Source organism: Carettochelys insculpta, chromosome 32 (genome assembly GCF_033958435.1).
Source record: "Carettochelys insculpta isolate YL-2023 chromosome 32, ASM3395843v1, whole genome shotgun sequence".
Lineage (NCBI taxonomy): Eukaryota > Metazoa > Chordata > Testudines > Carettochelyidae > Carettochelys > Carettochelys insculpta.
In genome coordinates, this window is record NC_134168.1 from 3,980,653 (window position 1) to 3,999,367 (window position 18,715).

Here is an 18,715-nt window from a genome sequence, read left to right on the forward strand (position 1 = left end):
GCGGGCCGCACCCCGGGAGGGGGCTGTGAGCCCCAGCGGGAGGGAGGCCCCCAACTCCCTCTGCGAGCAGGGACGGGGACCCCACCGCTCCCGCGTTTCCTAGCGGAGAAATGAGGCAGCCCCCGAGTGAGGACACGGGGACCCCCCCGGTAAACTCCGAACTCTCGTCCCCCACAGAACAAGCGGTCGTGGCGCACCTCAGAGCCTGACACAGGAAGCTACACCCCAGAGGGGCACCGCTCGGGCGCCTCTTCCCAGGACGGGTTGCAATGACTGTCTCTGCCGGCTGTACTGACCCCTCTGTGCTGAGCTGGGCTCTGTCGCCTAATAAACTTCCTGTTCTACCTGCTGGGTGAGAGACTCTGCTGCCTGCGGCTGAGCTCGGGGACCCCTGAATTCCGTCACTTTGTGACCCACAGCCCGGGGGCGGGATTATACACGCAGCGTCCAAGTGCCCTGTGCCCGGCGCTGTACAAACGCACCGTCTGAGAGCACGTGACTCTCTCCTTCTCAGATCTTCCGGCAGCTAATGACAGCGCCGTTCGGATCTCTTATAAAGTGGGGTATGCAAATGAGAGCGGGAGGTTCATGTTTAAATCCGGGCCTCGCCCTGCCCAGGGGCACCGGGAGCCGATCCGCAGCGTCCGGCTCTCTGCAGCTCCCAGCCCGGCCCGGACAACGTTCCCCGCCTGCCCCACGGACAATGGCGCTTTGCCTCACAATTGTTCTCCTCGCAGCGGCCTTGCAAGGTATTTGGTGTCCCTGAGTCAGTGGCGGAGCCGGAAGCCCGGCCACTTCTTGCTGCTTTCAGCCCCTTCCCCTCCCTCCCTCTGTCCGCAGGGGCCCGGGGCCAGGTGCGGCTGGAGGAGTCCGGAGGGGACGTGAAGAAGCCCGGAGACTCCCTGCGCCTCTCCCGCAAAGCCTCCGGCTTCACCTTCAGCGAATACTACATGCACTGGGTTCGGCAGGCGCCCGGCAAGGGGCTGGAGTGGGTGGCTGAGATCAGGCCCGATGCATCGAAACAGTGGTATTCACCGGCCGTCCAAGGCCGCTTCACCATCTCCCGGGACAACGCCAACAACCTGCTGCACCTGCAGATGAGCGGCCTGAGGCCCGAGGACACCGCCCGCTATTACTGTGCCAGAGACACACAGCGAGCAGAAACCTATTCAAACCCGGACACAAACCGAGCCGCGGCGGTGACAGTCCCGCCCGCGCCCGGCAGAGGGCGGCAGCTAGTTACAGTCACACCCTGATTCTGTTCAGGGACCCCCAAGCGCTGCCCCCGTCTGCAGGCAAGAGTGACTCTCACTCGGCAGGAGAACAGCGGGTTTATTAGCCGACAGGACACAGCGTCGTACAGAGGGGTCAGTGCAGCCGGCACAGACAGCCAGTCCCATCCATGCTGGGAAGGGGGGGTCCCGGGGGGCCCCCGGAACTGGGGCCTGGCCCCCTCCTTGGTCTCTCTCTCCCCGCCCAGACTCACCGCTTCCAACTCCCAGTTCCAGTTCAAACCCCTCAGGCTCCACCTCCCGCTTTGTCTGCAGCCCAGAGGTGTCACCTGGGGGCCAGGTTATCCCCCCAGGAGCCCCACCCCCTCTGTGAGCTCCCCCACACGTATCCCCCGCTCCATCACATCTCTCCCACCTAGGGCCCCACTCCACCAGCGCACCCCCCGCGAGTTCTCAGCGATGTCCGGAGGGGCCGCACGTCACCGGCCTGGCTTCCGCCCGCGGCTGGGCTCCTGCCCACGGGCTGCGAGATAACAGGGCCGCGCTTTGCTTCCCGCCTTTGGCCTCAGGCGGGCCCCGACCCCCAGGGCTGTCCGCGGCGGGGCGCACATTCCACTGCTCCCTTCTCACAGCTGGGGAAACTGAGGCACGGGGAGCGGGAGGGACTCGGCCAGTGGCCCCCCCGGCCAGGGCGGTGGCAAAGGCAGGGGCGAGATCCGGGTCTCCCGAGTCCCAGCCCAGTGCCCCACCCCACGGGCCAGACCGCAGCGTCGTAGGACCTGCAGCGCCGGGGGTCGGAGCGGGGCTGGGACTGCTGAAGAGCAGGAGGTGCCCAAACCCGCTGTGTGCGGGTCACACAGGTTCCTAACTCCCTTGGGCTCTTCCCCGATACCCACCCAAGGCCGGAGGGAAGAGATAGAATTCCCCTCCCCCCACCCCCCGCATCCCAAGGCGGGGCTCCCTGCGCGGGGCTGGGCCGCGAGTTCCGGAGAGCTTCGTGTGGAAGGACCAAGTCCTGCAGGTGCCCGGGGAGGTCGGATCCCCAGGACCCCCCCGCAATGCCGAGGGAGGCACAACTCCCCGCGCATGCGCTGTTCTCCGCACTCCCAGGGGGGTTCATTCCCCTCTGCGCTGCCCTCGGCCACAGCCCCTCCCCCGCACAGCGGGAGCCCCGCCCCCTGCACACGGGAGACACTTGCCGCCCCACGGCCGAGTTCACAGCCGCCCCCAGGCTCTGGCCTGGCTCTGTGACGTCACCGGCCTCCTCCCTTTGTCCCCCAGAGCGGTGACAGGAGCCTCCGGCCTCCCTGTGATGTGCTCGGCGCTGCACAGACACACAGGGGAGGGGAAGGAGACGCCTCCTGTCGGACGCCCACGGAAGCAACTCAGCTCCTCGGGGACAGGCGCTTGTACCTCTCCTAAGGAGCGGACTATGCAAATGGAGTGACGGGTTCGGGTCCCTTATCAGTAGCGAGCTATGCAAATAGGGGGAGAGGTTCCTGCTTAAATCCGGGCCTCGCCCTGCCCAGGGGCACCGGGAGCCGATCCGCAGCGCCCGGCTCTCTGCAGCTCCCAGCCCGGCCCGGACAACGCTCCCCGCCCGCCCCACGGACAATGGCGCTTTGCCTCACAATTGTTCTCCTCGCAGCGGCCTTGCAAGGTATTTGCTGCCCCTGAGTCCGTGGCGGAGCCGGAAGCCCGGCCACTTCTTGCTGCTTTCAGCCCCTTCCTCTCCCTCCCTCTGTCCGCAGGGGCCCGGGGCCAGGTGCGTCTGGAGGAGTCCGGAGGGGACGTGAAGAAGCCCGGAGACTCCCTGCGCCTCTCCTGCAAAGCCTCCGGCTTCACCTTCAGCAGCTACTGGATGAGCTGGGTCCGGCAGGCGCCCGGCAAGGGGCTGGAGTGGGTCGCTGCTATTAACCAGGGTGGGGGTAGTACGTACTACCTGGACGCGGTGAAAGGCCGCTTCACCATCTCCCGGGACAACGCCAACAACCTGCTGTACCTGCAGATGAGCGGCCTGAGGCCCGAGGACACCGCCCGCTATTACTGTGCCACAGACACAGCGAGCAGAAACCTATTGAAGGCCGGACACAAACCGAGCCGCGGCGGTGACAGTCCCGCCCGCGCCCGGCAGAGGGCGGCAGCGAGTTACAGTCAAACATTTGTGCTGCGCGCATACACATATATATATATGACAGGCCATCAGTCCTGCCGCCTGCGGGCCGGGGGTGAAGAACTCCCCCTGGCCTGGAAGAACTCGGACCCCGAATCTCACGTGTAGCTTCCCCCGCCACTAACTGCAGTGTGGAGCGGGGAGCGGGGAGCGGGAGCGCCCCCCACCTCCGGGAGAGCCCCTGAACCCGGCACCCCAGAGCCCCAAAGTAGCTTCATTCGACCCCGGCCCGATCTGAGCATCAGGTGTGGAGCACGCACACACACACACACTCTCTCTCTCTCTCTCTGCGCTGTCTCTGTGCCTCTCAAACTCTTGTGTGTAGTATCCTGCCTCACACGCACACTCAGTCACACACCCCTTGGCCTCTCTGTCTCACACTCGCCTCCCCACACCCCCTCGTGCGACGGGTGTGATGCTCTGTCCTTGTGGCCTTGCACAGCGGCTCTGGGCTGCTCGGGCTGCTCTGGGCGTTTCACGCTGGTTATTTGTCCCCCACTGCAACGTGGGGACAGCCGAGGAGTTTGGCCGGTGAAGCCGAAGGAGGCGGAGTCGGGACCCCTGGGGTCTGAGTCCCAGCCATGAGCTGATCACAATGGACGGGACGTCACAGCCCAGGGATATGTTCCCAAACCCGAGGACCAGCCCTGTCTGACAGGAGGTCGGTGTCACCATCCCAGAGCTGAGAAATGTCCAGCTGGGCTGGTGCCTCAGCTTCCCCTCGGCAAGGTGGGGATGACAACCCCGCCCCCGTCCCCAGGCGTGCGGGGTGGGTAAAACCACCTGCACAGAGGGCCCGTCTGACCCTGCCGGGACACGGGTGGGGCCGGAGAGAGACGCTCGGGTGTGGGAATAACTGGGCGTTCTTGTTGCATATTGGCCGCCGGCAGCTGCCAGGCCCAGCTGACCCCGCCTGGGACAGAGACCCGGAACCGGGGAGTCTGCGCCGCTCACACCTCAAACCTCCGGCTCCGCCTTCCCCAGGAGCGCCGCTCGGGGGGCGGCAGCCCCGGGCAGGGACCGGAGTGGGGTTATAGATCTACCCCGGCCGCGGTGGCCCCGGCTCCGGCCCGGCTGTCCAAGGGCGGCTGTTCAGCACCGCGGACAGCTCCGTGAGCAAAGTGAAGGGAGGCGCCACCCAGCGGCCACTGGCACAGGGGCTTTGGGGATATTAAGCACCAGCTCGCGGGCCGCACCCCGAGAGGGGGCTGTGAGCCCCAGCTGGAGGGAGGCCCCCAACTCCCTCTGCGAGCAGGGACGGGGACCCCACCGCTCCCGCGTTTCCTAGCGGAGAAGTCAGGCAGCCCCCGAGTGAGGACACGGGGACCCCCCGGTGAACCCCGAACTCTCGTCCCCCACAGAACAAGCAGTCCTGGCGCACCTCAGAGCCTGACACAGGAAGCTACACCCCAGAGGGGCACCCCTCGGGCGCCTCTTCCCAGGACGGGTTGGAATAACTGTCTCTGCAGGTTGTACTGACCCCTCTGTGCTGAACTGGGCAACTCTCGCCTCATAAACCTCCTGTTCTACCTGCTGGGTGAGAGACTCTGCTGCCTGCAGCTGAGCTTGGGGACCCCTGAATCCCGTCACACAGTGATCCCCAGTCCGGGGGCTGGATTATACACGCAGCGTCCAAGTGCTCTGTGCCCGGCGCTGTACAAACGCACCGTCTGAGAGCACGTGGCTCTCTCCTTCTCAGATCTTCCGGCAGCTAATGAGAGCGCCGTTGGAATCTCTTATAAAACGGGGTATGCAAATGAGCGCGGGAGGTTCCTGTTTAAATCGGGCCTCGCCCTGCCCAGGGGCACCGGGAGCCGATCCGCAGCGCCCGGCTCTCTGCAGCTCCCAGCCCAGCCCGGCCCGGACAACGCTCCCCGCCCGCCCCACGCACAATGGCGCTTTGCCTCACAATTGTTCTCCTCGCAGCGGCCTTGGAAGGTATTTGCTGCCCCTGAGTCAGTGGCGGAGCCGGAAGCCCGGCCACTTCTTGCTGCTTTCAGCCCCTTCCTCTCCCTCCCTCTGTCCGCAGGGGTCCGGGGCCAGGTGCGGCTGGAGGAGTCCGGAGGGGACGTGAAGAAGCCCGGAGACTCCCTGCGCCTCTCCTGCAAAGCCTCCGGCTTCACCTTCAGCAGCTGCTGGATGAGCTGGGTCCGGCAGGCGCCCGGCAAGGGGCTGGAGTGGATCGGAGAAATAAAGCCAGATTCAGCTACCATCAACTACGCCCAGGCCTTCAAAGGCCGCTTCACCATCTCCCGGGACAACGCCAACAACCTGCTGCACCTGCAGATGAGCGGCCTGAGGCCCGAGGACACCGCCCGCTATTACTGTGCCAGACACACAGCGAGCAGAAACCTATCGAAGGCCGGACAAAAACCGAGCCGCGGCGGTGACAGTCCCGCCCGCGCCCGGCAGAGGGCGGCAGCGAGTTACAGTCAGATTTAGCCGCATTGCTAATGGGCCATTTCCCCCTGGCTGAACAGACCTTGTCAGCTCCGCTTCACTGACACCCCCCTTTAAATACTCCTCTGACACCCCCCCCCATCATGCCTCCGGCGAGCCGGGTCTGTGCCCACGACAGCTCACGCTGCAGACACCTGTGAGTCAATAACCTGCCCCAGGGCTGTTCCTTGGTTCTCCAGGGCACCGACTGACGCGGCTCCATGTCTGACACTAGTCACAATTCCAGCTTTTCAATGGCCTGTGCTGCACAATGCAGGGGTGCAAGAGGCAAAGTATCTATCGATGTGATTCGATTGTGTTGGACAGACACATAGATGCGGTGTGTGGGGACAGGTAGATACACAGATATCTCAAAGTGTGACTGTTCTTGAGTCCTTGTCTCTGTGACTCGGTGGGTTCAAGGCCCCCACCCACCGCCCCTCCCACGGCCACCCCGCTGCCAGGCGGTGACGCCCAGCCCCGCCCAGGAGTAGCCTGTCTGGCCCAGCTGCAGGCCGCGGGGGCACCCACAGCCCGGGGACAGGCCCTGAACCCTCCCCTCCCCCGGACCTACCGCAGGCTGGGGGGCGGGGCCGTAGGTTGGGACCGCCCACCGCAGCCCCGCCCCGCAGCCGCTGCCGCCGAGCTCGGCGCTCCCAGCAGACGGCGCCCCCTGCTGTGTGACGGGCGACACCGCCCCTGTCTGCCCCCGCCGGGCTCCTCCGAGTTCTCACCCCTCCCCTGGGGAAGGGCGCCGGAAACCGCGCATGCGCCCGCCCGCCGACTGCACCCTGCAGCCTGTGCTGGGGGGTCAGTCCCGGCCTGCGGCTGCAGCTGCTCCAGGGTCGCTCTGCAGGGCCGGGGCCCCATTGTGCAGCCTGTTGGAGCTGCGCTGTGCGGGCTGGCTCTGGCCTCCAGCTGCCCCCCACGTCCCCCGCCCTGCAGCTGCTCTGGGGGAGCACTTTGGGGGTTCCCCCGGCCCCAGCAGCCCCCGTAGCCTGTAGGGCGCTGAGGTGGGGAGGAGGCTCCGGGGCTGCCCCCAGCGTGCAGGGTCCCCTGTGCAGCTGCAGGCTGTGTGCGGCCGGGGCGGGCTCTGAGGGCTGTTCCCTCCACCTGCCTCTGCAGAGTCTGGGCTGTGGGGGTGTGATGGAGTGGGGGGGGTGCATGTGTGAGTCAGGCTGGATGTCCGAGGCAAGCAGCAGCTCCCAGTGGCTAAGGATGACCCTGGGGCTACAACTGGCAGATAACACCTCTGCCTGAACAAAGAGCAGGGAGGAGCTGAGCTGGGTTTTGAATCGGGGGCGGCAGTTAGAGGGGAAGGGGGAGCTGGAAGGCAGCCAGCCTGAGGAGGGGGAAAGCTACACCCCAGAGGGGCACCCCTCGGGGTCTTCCCCCCAGGACAGGTTGGAAGGACTGTCTCTGGCGGCTATGCTGTTGCTTCTGTGAGAAACTGGACATCTGTTGCCTAATAAACCTGCTGTTGTACCTGCTGAGTGAGAGTCTCTCCTGCCAGCGGGCAGGGTGCAGTGCAGGGGGACCACTGAACCCCATCACAGTGGTGTCAGAAGTGGGATGCACTGCACCCACGGATGAGCTCTCAGCAGTGGCTGAATGAGCACCAGAGAAGGAAGGAGTCTCACAAGAGTCAGAGGGAGAACAGAGCCATTCCTGCAGCTGCTGCTGGTGAGTGGATACCCCGGGAAATAGCGGGGAGATGGATTATACCCGACTCCTGAAGGCAGAGCTAGCGGGGCTGTGCAGAGAGAGGGGCCTGACCATGGGGAAGGCGACCAAGGCCCAGCTGATTGCACAGCTGGAAGAGAATGACCGATCCGGGGGGGCAGAGCCTGTCCCGGCAGAAAGTGGCCGGTCCGCCTCGGGAAGCCTTTCGGATTCTCCGACAGGAGCGGGGGCTCGACGCCGTCAGACAGACGCGGTGCCCGCCAGGTCGCGCTCAGCTAGCGGTGGTCCATCACGGGCAGAGTCCCCCACCGCAGAGCTGCAACGGCTGGAACTCGAGGTGAAATTAAAGGAACTGGAGCACCAGGAACGGGAAAGAGAGCGTGAGCGACAGGAACGAGAAAGAGAGCATGAGCGACAGGAACGAGAAAGAGAGCGTGAGCGCCAGGAACGGGAAAGAGAGCGTGAGCACGAGCGCCAGGAACGAGAAAGAGAGCGTGAGCATGAGCGCCAGCTACAAGAGACACAGCGGGAGGAGAAAGAACGAGAACGGAAGGAGAGAGAGCGAGAGCGGGAGCATGAGCGAACCATGGCAGAGGCGAGACGCCAAGAGGCCCCAGCTGCGGTAAGCAGGGAGAGGGCCAGACGGCTCGGGGTGGCCAGTCACTTGGAGACGCGTGTGCTGGCCCAGTGTCAGGACCCAGGGGACATGGACGAGTTCCTTACCGCCTTCGAACGAGCCTGTGAGTTGCATGAGGTTCCCCCAGATGAGTGGCTCTGGCACCTCACCCCCTTGCTGGGCCAGAAGGGCGCAGCGGTGCTCAGCCAGCTGGTGGGGCTGCAGCCTGGGGACTATGAACGGTTCAAACAGGCCCTGCTGCATAAGTTCGGGCTGACTCTGGAGATGTACAAGAAAAAGTTCCAGGAGGCGCAGAAGAGGCCAGAGGAAACCCACGTAGATACAACTGCCCGCCTAAAGCAATACTACCAGAAGTGGGCATTCGGAATGGGAGTCCAGTCCGTAGAGGACCTGATCGAGCTGGCGGTCGTGGAGCGATTCTACGAGATGTGCGCACCTGACCTGAGGGTGTGGCTCGTGGACCGGAAGCCAGGGGACTCACATGATGCAGGGAAACTGGCAGATGACTTCACAAACAGCCGGGCCAGGTTTGAAAGTGAGCCCCACAAAGAGAGGGAGTCTCGGAGAGAGAGGGAGTCCCGGAGGGAGAGGGAGTCCTGGAGAAACCGAGAATCTCAGAGAGACCGGTCCCTAACTGTACGACAGAGGGGACCACCTCTTGGGCAAGCCCAGGAAAGAGGGGCCAGCCACCCACCCCCCAGAGAGCCAAACAGAGCCCGGACAGAGCAGCCGGCCCGAGGGACACAACAAGACCCAGGCTGTTACCGCTGCGGGCGAAAGGGGCATAGAGCAGCCCAGTGCCCCAGGCTCCCAGACAGGTTGAGCAGGCCGGGGGGTCATGGAGTCAACTGGGTGGGGTCCCAGAAGTCAGAGGGGCTGGCGGCCAAGGCGGGTGGTGCTGACAATGGGCACTCGGCTTGGGCCGAATCCGCCCCACAGACCAGCTCCTCAGGGGGACCAAATGCTCAGAGGCCAGTTTACAGAGTGGGGGCAGCGCTACCTCTGTGGAGCAAGTGTCTCAAACACCTCGAGGTAGACGGGAAAAAGGTCACGGGGTTCTGGGACACAGGCGCTGACGTGACGCTGGCCCGACCCGGGGTGGTGGCACCGGGCTGCATGATACCCGATTCCCACCTGACAATAACAGGAATTAATGGGACCCCTTTCAAGGTGCCCATGGCAAGGGTGCACCTGAAATGGGGGAAGAAGGAAGGCCCCAAGGAAGTGGGCGTGCACAGCCATTTGCCGGCAGATGTACTGATGGGGGCTGACCTGGAGAACTGGCAAGGTGAACGCCCTCGTACCCTGGTCCTGACCCGTAGCCAAAGAAAACGAGGGGTGCGCTCCCCAGATTCAGGGGTACAGGCCCAGCCAAAGCCACAGGGGCCAACCCTGAGAGAAAGGGGGCTCCCAAAAACCAGATCTCACAGGCCAGGGATGCTGGAGCCAGGCAGGGATGGGGAAGTAGCATCCGCTCCTGCCCGAGCGGAAGAATTCCAGGCAGAGCAGCAGAGAGACCCCTCCTTGCAGAAGCTGAGGGAACTGGCCAGTCTCAGCCCAGCTCCACAGCTGGGGGAGGGCTGCAGGGAGAGATTCCTGTGGAAAAAGGGATTCCTGTACCGGGAATGGGCTCCCAGACGCAAAGCGGAGCCATGGAAGGTCCAGAGGCAACTGGTGGTTCCCCAAAAGTACCGGCGCAGGCTGCTGTACCTAGCCCATGATGTCCCACTCGCAGGACACCAGGGGATCCACCGCACCAGGAGAAGGTTGTTACAGAACTTTTTCTGGCCAGGGACCTTTGCAGCTGTCCGTCTGTATTGCCTGTCCTGCGATCCCTGCCAGAGGGTGGGGAAGAGCCGGGACAAGGGGAAAGCTGCCTTGAGGCCATTGCCCATCATAGAGGAGCCTTTCCAGAAAGTGGCTATAGACATAGTGGGCCCCTTCAGCAAGGCAACGCGTTCGGGGAAGAAATATATTTTGGTAGTGGTAGATTTTGCCACGCGCTACCCAGAAGCAGTGGCCTTGACCTCTATCGACGCTGACACCGTGGCAGATGCACTGCTGTCCATTTTCAGCAGAGTGGGGTTCCCCAAGGAGGTCCTCACAGATCAGGGGTCCAACTTCATGTCGGCCCTACTGCAAAGCTTGTGGGACAATTGTGGGGTCCGGCACACCTGGGCCACAGCCTACCACCCGCAGACCAATGGGCTGGTGGAGAGGTTCAATGGGACTCTGAAGCAGATGCTGAGAACCTTCATGAATCACTACCCCCATAACTGGGACAAGTACTTACCCCACCTGCTGTTTGCATACAGGGAGGTGCCCCAGGAATCCACGGGGTTCTCCCCGTTTGAGCTGCTGTACGGAAGGAGGGTACGGGGACCCTTGGACTTGCACAAAAAAAAGTGGAAGGGGACGGCCTCTCCTAAAGGGGAGCCAGTGGTACAATATGTACTGACCTTCCAGGAAAAACTCACCGAGCTCATGGGCCTGGCCAGGAAGAACCTCTCCATGGCCCAAAGGAAGCAAAAGGTCTGGTATAACCGTAACGCCAGGGCCCGAGCCTATGCCACCGGGGATCAAGTGATGGTCCTTATACCTGTGCGGCGGAACAAGCTGCAAGCGGCCTGGGATGGGCCCTTCAAGGTCGTCAAACAGCTAAATGATGTGAATTATGTGGTGGAACTGTCAAACCGGGCCCACAGCCGCCGGGTCTATCATGTAAACATGATGAAACCTTACTGGGACAGGCAGAACTTGGTGCTGGCCATGTGCAGACACTGGGAGGGGCAGGGGGATGATCCCTTGGTGGATTTACTCACAAGGACTGGAGCCGGCTCCTTGCTGGAGTCTATTCCCCTCTCAGACCAGCTGACCCCTGCCCAGCAGACGGAGATGAAGGAGGTGCTGCATTCGCATCAACAGCTGTTCTCGGACAGACCCGGACGCACTGACCTGGCTGTCCACCGAATAGAAACAGGCGCCCATGCCCCTATCAAGTGTGTGCCATTCAAAGCCACAGGGAGAACGGCTCAGAACATAGAGCGGGAGGTTAAAGACATGCTGGCTCTGGGGGTGATCCAACCCTCGTCCAGCCCCTGGGCCTCTCCCGTGGTGTTAGTCCCTAAAAAAGATGGGTCTGTTCGGTTTTGTGTGGACTATCGCAAGCTTAACGCCATCACTGTCTCGGACGCCTACCCCATGCCCAGGCCTGATAACCTTTTAAACAAGCTGGGGGGAGCCCGTTACCTCACCACCATAGACCTCACCAAGGGGTACTGGCAAGTGCCATTAGACCAAGATGCCCGGCTGAAGTCGGCTTTCATCACTCCTGTGGGGCTCTACGAGTTCTTGGTCCTGCCCTTCGGCCTCAAGGGGGCACCCGCTACCTTCCAGCGTCTGGTGGACCAGCTACTGAAAGGGATGGAGAGCTTTGCCCTGGCTTACATGAACGACATTTGCATCTTCAGCCAAACGTGGGAGGACCATGTGTCCCAACTCAAGCAGGTGCTGAACCGACTTCAAAAGGCCGGTCTGACTATCAAGGCAGGGAAGTGCAAGGTGGGAATGGCTGAGGTGACCTACCTGGGCCACAAGGTGGGCAGCGGCTGCTTAAAGCCAGAGCCAGCTAAAGTGGAGGCTGTCAGAAATTGGCCAACACCCCAAACTAAAAAGCAGGTCCAGGCCTTCATTGGGATGGCGGGGTACTACCGGAGGTTTGTGCCCCACTTTAGCTCCATCGCAGCCCCCCTCACGGAGCTGTGTAAGAAGGAAAAGCCTAACAAGGTGGTCTGGACCGAGCAGTGCCAAGAGGCCCTCTGCGCGCTGAAGGAGGCTCTGGTCAGGGCCCCAGTGCTGGCAAATCCAGACTTCAACAAGCCCTTCCTGGTGTTCACCGATGCCTCAGACGTGGGGCTGGGGGCGGTGCTAATGCAGGTGACTAACAAAGGGAAAAAACACCCCATCGTGTACCTAAGTAAGAAGCTGCTGCCCCGGGAGCAGAGCTACGCGGCCATAGAGAAGAAATGTCTGGCCATGGTGTGGGCGCTGGGAAAGCTGCAGCCGTACCTGTTTGGACGGCGTTTCACCGTGTACACCGATCACTCACCCCTGACCTGGCTGCATCACATGAAAGGGGCCAACGCCAAGCTCCTGCGGTGAAGTCTGCTCCTGCAGGACTACGACATGGAGGTGGTCCACGTCAAGGGGAACAACAACACCATAGCCAATGCCCTGTCACACAGGGAGGGCCCCGAACTTCCCCAGGTCACTGGCTAAGTGACCCCGCTCAGTGCGGTCTGGAAGGGGGGAGAGATGTGATGGAGTGGGGGGAGTGCATGGGTGAGTCAGGCTGGATGTCCGAGGCAAGCAGCAGCTCCCAGTGGCTAAGGATGACCCTGGGGCTACAACTGGCAAATAACACCTCTGCCTAAACAAAGAGCAGGGAGGAGCTGAGCTGGGTTTTGAATCGGGGGCGGCAGTTAGAGGCGAGGAAAAGGGAGAGCTGGAAGGCAGCCAGCCTGAGGAGGGGGAAAGCTACACCCCAGAGGGACACCCCTCGGGGTCTTCCCCCCAGGACAGGTTGAAAGGACTGTCTCTGGCGGCTATGCTGTTGCTTCTGTGAGAAACTGAACATCTGTTGCCTAATAAACCTGCTGTTGTGCCTGCTGAGTGAGAGTCTCTCCTGCCAGCGGACGGGGTGCAGTGCAGGGGGACCCCTAAACCCCATCACACTGGTGTCAGAAGTGGGATGCACTGCACCCACGGATGAGCTCCCAGCAGTGGCTGACTGAGCACCAGAGAAGGAAGGAGTCTCACAAGAGTCAGAGGGAGAACAGAGCCATTCCTGCAGCTGCTGCTGGTGAGTGGATACCCCGGGAAATAGCGGGGAGATGGATTATACCCGACTCCTGAAGGCAGAGCTAGCGGGGCTGTGCAGAGAGAGGGGCCTGACCGTGGGGAAGGCGACCAAGGCCCAGCTGATTGCACAGCTGGAAGAGAATGACCGATCCGGGGGGGCAGAGCCTGTCCCGACAGAAAGTGGCCGGTCAGCCTCGGGAAGCATTTCGGATTCTCCGACAGGAGCGGGGGCTCGACGCCGTCAGACAGACGCGGTGCCCGCCAGGTCGCGCTCAGCTAGCGGTGGTCCATCGCGGGCAGAGTCCCCCACCGCAGAGCTGCAACGGCTGGAACTCGAGGTGAAATTAAAGGAACTGGAGCACCAGGAACGGGAAAGAGAGCGTGAGCGACAGGAACGAGAAAGAGAGCGTGAGCGCCAGGAACGAGAAAGAGAGCGTGAGCACGAGCGCCAGGAACGAGAAAGAGAGCGTGAGCACGAGCGCCAGCTACAAGAGACACAGCGGGAGGAGAAAGAACGAGAACGGAAGGAGAGAGAGCGAGAGCGTGAGGAGAGAGAGCGAGAGCGGGAGCATGAGCGAACCATGGCAGAGGCGAGACGCCAAGAGGCCCCAGCTGCGGTAAGCGGGGAGAGGGCCAGACGGCTCGGGGTGGCCAGTCACTTGGAGACGCGTGTGCTGGCCCAGTGTCAGGACCCAGGGGACATGGACGAGTTCCTTACCGCCTTCGAGCGAGCCTGTGAGTTGCATGAGGTTCCCCCAGATGAGTGGCTCCGGCACCTCACCCCCTTGCTGGGCCGGAAGGGCGCAGCGGTGCTCAGCCAGCTCGTGGGGCTGCAGCCTGGGGACTATGAACGGTTCAAACAGGCCCTGCTGCATAAGTTCGGGCTGACTCCGGAGATGTACAAGAAGAAGTTCCAGGAGGCGCAGAAGAGGCCAGAGGAAACCCACGTAGATACAACCGCCCGCCTGAAGCAATACTACCAGAAGTGGGCATTCGGAATGGGAGTCCAGTCCGTAGAGGACCTGATCGAGCTGGCGGTCGTGGAGCGATTCTACGAGATGTGCGCACCTGACCTGAGGGTGTGGCTCGTGGACCGGAAGCCAGGGGACTCGCATGATGCAGGAAAACTGGCAGATGACTTCACAAACAGTCGGGCCAGGTTTGAAAGTGAGCCCCACAAAGAGAGGGAGTCTCGGAGAGAGAGGGAGTCCCGGAGGGAGAGGGAGTCCTGGAGAAACCGAGAATCTCAGAGAGACCGGTCCCTAACTGTACGACAGAGGGGACCACCTCTTGGGCAAGCCCAGGAAAGAGGGGCCAGCCACCCACCCCCCAGAGAGCCAAACAGAACCCGAACAAAGCAGCCGGCCCGAGGGACACAACAAGACCCAGGCTGTTACCGCTGTGGGCAAAAGGGGCATAGAGCAGCCCAGTGCCCCAGGCTCCCAGACAGGTTGAGCAGGCCGGGGGGTCATGGAGTCAACTGGGTGGGGTCCCAGAAGTCAGAGGGGCTGGCGGCCAAGGCGGGTGGTGCTGACAATGGGCACTCGGCTTGGGCCGAATCCGTCCCACAGACCAGCTCCTCAGGGGGACCAAATGCTCAGAGGCCAGTTTACAGAGTGGGGGCGGCAATGCCTCTGTGGAGCAAGTGTCTCAAACACCTCGAGGTAGACGGGAAAAAGGTCACGGGGTTCTGGGACACAGGCGCTGACGTAACGCTGGCCCGACCCGGGGTGGTGGCACCGGGCTGCATGATACCCGATTCCCACCTGACGATAACAGGAATTGATGGAACCCCTTTCAAGGTGCCCATGGCGAGGGTGCACCTGAAATGGGGGAAGAAGAAAGGCCCCAAGGAGGTGGGCGTGCACAGCCATTTGCCGGCAGATGTACTGATGGGCGCTGACCTGGAGAACTGGCAAGGTGAACGCCCTCGTGCCCTGGTCCTGACCCGTAGCCAAAAAAAACGAGGGGTGCGCTCCCCAGATTCAGGGGTACAGGCCCAGCCAAAGCCACAGGGGCCAACCCTGAGAGAAAGGGGGCCCCCAAAAACCAGATCTCACAGGCCAGGGATGCTGGAGCCAGGCTGGGATGGGGAAGTAGCATCCGCTCCTGCCCGAGCGGAAGAATTCCAGGCAGAGCAGCAGAGAGACCCCTCCTTGCAGAAGCTGAGGGAACTGGCCAGTCTCAGCCCAGCTCCACAGCTGGGGGAGGGCTGCAGGGAGAGATTCCTGTGGGAAAAGGAATTCCTGTACCGGGAATGGGCTCCCAGACGCAAAGCGGAGCCATGGAAGGTCCAGAGGCAACTGGTGGTTCCCCAAAAGTACCGGCGCAGGCTGCTGTACCTAGCCCATGATGTCCCGCTCGCAGGACACCAGGGAATCCACCGCACCAGGAGAAGGTTGTTACAGAACTTTTTCTGGCCAGGGATCTTTGCAGCTGTCCATCTGTATTGCCTGTCCTGCGATCCCTGCCAGAGGGTGGGGAAGAGCCGGGACAAGGGGAAAGCTGCCCTGAGGCCACTGCCCATCATAGAGGAGCCTTTCCAGAAAGTGGCTATAGACATAGTGGGCCCCTTCAGCAAGGCAACGCGTTCGGGGAAGAAATATATTTTGGTAGTGGTAGATTTTGCCACGCGATACCCAGAAGCAGTGGCCTTCACCTCTATCGACGCTAACACCGTGGCTGATGCACTGCTGTCCATTTTCAGCAGAGTGGGGTTCCCCAAGGAGGTCCTCACAGATCAGGGGTCCAACTTCATGTCGGCCCTACTGCAAAGCTTGTGGGACAAGTGTGGGGTCCGGCACACCTGGGCCACAGCCTACCACCCGCAGACCAATGGGCTGGTGGAGAGGTTCAATGGAACTCTGAAGCAGATGCTGAGAACCTTCATAAATCAATACCCCCATAACTGGAACAAGTACTTACCCCACCTGCTGTTTGCATACAGGGAGGTGCCCCAGGAATCCACGGGGTTCTCCCCGTTTAAGCTGCTGTATGAAAGGAGGGTACGGGGACCCTTGGACTTGCTCAGAAAAAAGTGGGAGGGGACGGCCTCTCCTGAAGGGGAGTCAGTGGTACAGTATGTACTGACCTTCCGGGAAAAACTCACCGAGCTCATGGGCCTGGCCAGGAAGAACCTCTCCATGGCCCAAAGGAAGCAAAAGGTCTGGTATAACCGTAACGCCAGGGCCCGAGCCTATGCCACCGGGGATCAAGTGATGGTCCTTATACCTTTGCGGCGGAACAAGCTGCAAGCGGCCTGGGATGGGCCCTTCAAGGTCGTCAAACAGCTAAATGACGTGAATTATGTGGTGGAACTGTCGAACCGGGCCCACAGCCACCGGGTCTATCATGTGAACATGATGAAACCTTACTGGGACAGGCAGAACTTGGTGCTGGCCGTGTGCAGACACTGGGAGGAGCAGGGGAATGATCCCTTGGTGGATTTACTCACAAGGACTGGAGCCGGCTCCTTGCTGGAGTCTATTCCCCTCTCAAACCAGCTAACCCCTGCCCAGCAGACGGAGATCAAGGAGGTGCTGCATTTGCATCAACAGCTGTTCTCGAACAGACCCGGACACACTGACCTGGCTGTCCACCAAATAGAGACAGGCACCCACGCCCCTATCAAGTGTGTGCCGTTCAGAGCCACAGGGAGGACGGCTCAGGACATAGAGCGGGAGGTTAAAGACATGCTGGCTCTGGGGGTGATCCAACCCTCGTCCAGCCCCTGGGCCTCTCCCGTGGTGTTAGTCCCTAAAAAAGATGGGTCTGTTCGGTTTTGTGTGGACTATCGCAAGCTTAACGCCATCACTGTCTCGGACGCCTACCCCATGCCCAGGCCTGATAACCTTTTAAACAAGCTGGGGGAAGCCCGTTACCTCACCACCATAAACCTCACCAAGGGGTACTGGCAAGTGCCATTAGACCAAGATGCCCGGCTGAAGTCGGCTTTCATCACTCCTGTGGGGCTCTACGAGTTCTTGGTCCTGCCCTTCGGCCTCAAGGGGGCACCCGCTACCTTCCAGCGTCTGGTGGACCAGCTACTGAAAGGGATGGAGAGCTTTGCCCTGGCTTACATGGACGACATTTGCATCTTCAGCCAGACGTGGGAGGACCATGTGTCCCAACTCAAGCAGGTGCTGGACCGACTCCAGAAGGCCGGTCTAACTATCAAGGCAGGGAAGTGCAAGGTGGGAATGGCTAAGGTAACCTACCTGGGCCACAAGGTGGGCAGCGGCTGCTTAAAGCCAGAGCCAGCTAAAGTGGAGGCTGTCAAAGATTGGCCAACACCCCAAACTAAGAAGCAGGTCCAGGCCTTCATTGGGATGGCGGGGTACTACCGGAGGTTTGTGCCCCACTTTAGCTCCATCGCAGCCCCCCTCACGGAGCTGTGTAAAAAGGAAAAGCCTGACAAGGTGGTCTGGACCGAGCAGTGCCAAGAGGCCCTCTGCGCGCTGAAGGAGGCTCTGGTCAGGGCCCCAGTGCTGGCAAATCCAGACTTCAACAAGCCCTTCCTGGTGTTCACCGATGCCTCGGACGTGGGGCTGGGGGCGGTGCTAATGCAGGTGACTGACAAAGGGGAGAAACACCCCATCGTGTACCTAAGTAAGAAGCTGCTGCCCCGGGAGCAGAACTACGCAGCCATAGAGAAGGAATGTCTGGCCATGGTGTGGGCGCTGGGGAAGCTGCAGCCGTACCTGTTTGGACGGCGTTTCACCATGTACACCGATCACTCACCCCTAACCTGGCTGCATCACATGAAAGGGGCCAACGCCAAGCTCCTGCGGTGGAGTCTGCTCCTGCAGGACTACGATATGGAGGTGGTCCACGTCAAGGGAAACAACAACACCATAGCCGATGCCCTGTCACGCAGGGAGGGCCCCGAACTTCCCCAGGTCACTGGCTAAGTGACCCTGCTCAGTGCGGTCTGAAAGAGGGAAGAGATGTGATGGAGTGGGGGGGGTGCATGTGTGAGTCAGGCTGGATGTCCGAGGCAAGCAGCAGCTCCCAGTGGCTAAGGATGACCCTAGGGCTACAACTGGCAGATAACACCTCTGCCTAAACAAAGAGCAGGGAGGAGCTGAGCTGGGTTTTGAATCGGGGGCGGCAGTTAGAGGCGAGGAAAAGGGAGAGCTGGAAGGCAGCCAGCCTGAGGAGGGGGAAAGCTACACCCCAGAGGGACACCCCTCGGGGTCTTCCCCCCAGGACAGGTTGAAAGGACTGTCTCTGGCGGCTATGCTGTTGCTTCTGTGAGAAACTGAACATCTGTTGCCTAATAAACCTGCTGTTGTGCCTGCTGAGTGAGAGTCTCTCCTGCCAGCGGACGGGGTGCAGTGCAGGGGGACCCCTAAACCCCATCACAGGTTACTCCTGGGAATCTGTTGGAGTCGGTCCCAGAAGGTGGAGGGGCCGAGGGCCCAACCCCCAGAAAACAAGTGACCCCTGAGGAGGCTGACGCTGAATGAGTTCTTCCCAAGACAGTGTGGTCGTCGTCCTTGAGAGCGGGTGTCACACTGAAGAAGGGGTTCCTCTGAGAGTCTGTTGGAGTCGGTCCCAGAGGGCAGAGGGGCCTACGGCCTAACCCTGGGGAGCTTGTGACTCGCAAGGAGCCTGGCACACTGAAGGGATTCTTCCAGGAATCGTGGGGTGCAGAGGGCATCAGCCTGAAAGCCTGCAACCACGCTGAGC

General features: G+C 61.7%; 3 gene segments (V, D, J or C); all 3 read left to right on the forward strand.

Moving 5' to 3' along the window:
* Nucleotides 1-703: 703 nt before the first annotated feature.
* On the forward strand, nt 704-2,679 carry LOC142004578 (Ig heavy chain V region C3-like). The segment is given in 4 exon segments: nt 704-749; nt 841-1,143; nt 1,417-1,522; nt 2,514-2,679. Coding segments are annotated over 4 exon segments (621 nt in total).
* Nucleotides 2,680-2,846: 167 nt separating this feature from the next.
* Nucleotides 2,847-3,513, forward strand: LOC142004579 (Ig heavy chain V region 914-like). The segment is given in 3 exon segments: nt 2,847-2,892; nt 2,984-3,280; nt 3,356-3,513. Coding segments are annotated over 3 exon segments (501 nt in total).
* Nucleotides 3,514-5,297: 1,784 nt separating this feature from the next.
* LOC142004580 (Ig heavy chain V region 3-like) lies at nt 5,298-11,138 on the forward strand. The segment is given in 3 exon segments: nt 5,298-5,343; nt 5,435-5,734; nt 11,095-11,138. Coding segments are annotated over 3 exon segments (390 nt in total).
* Nucleotides 11,139-18,715: the final 7,577 nt, after the last annotated feature.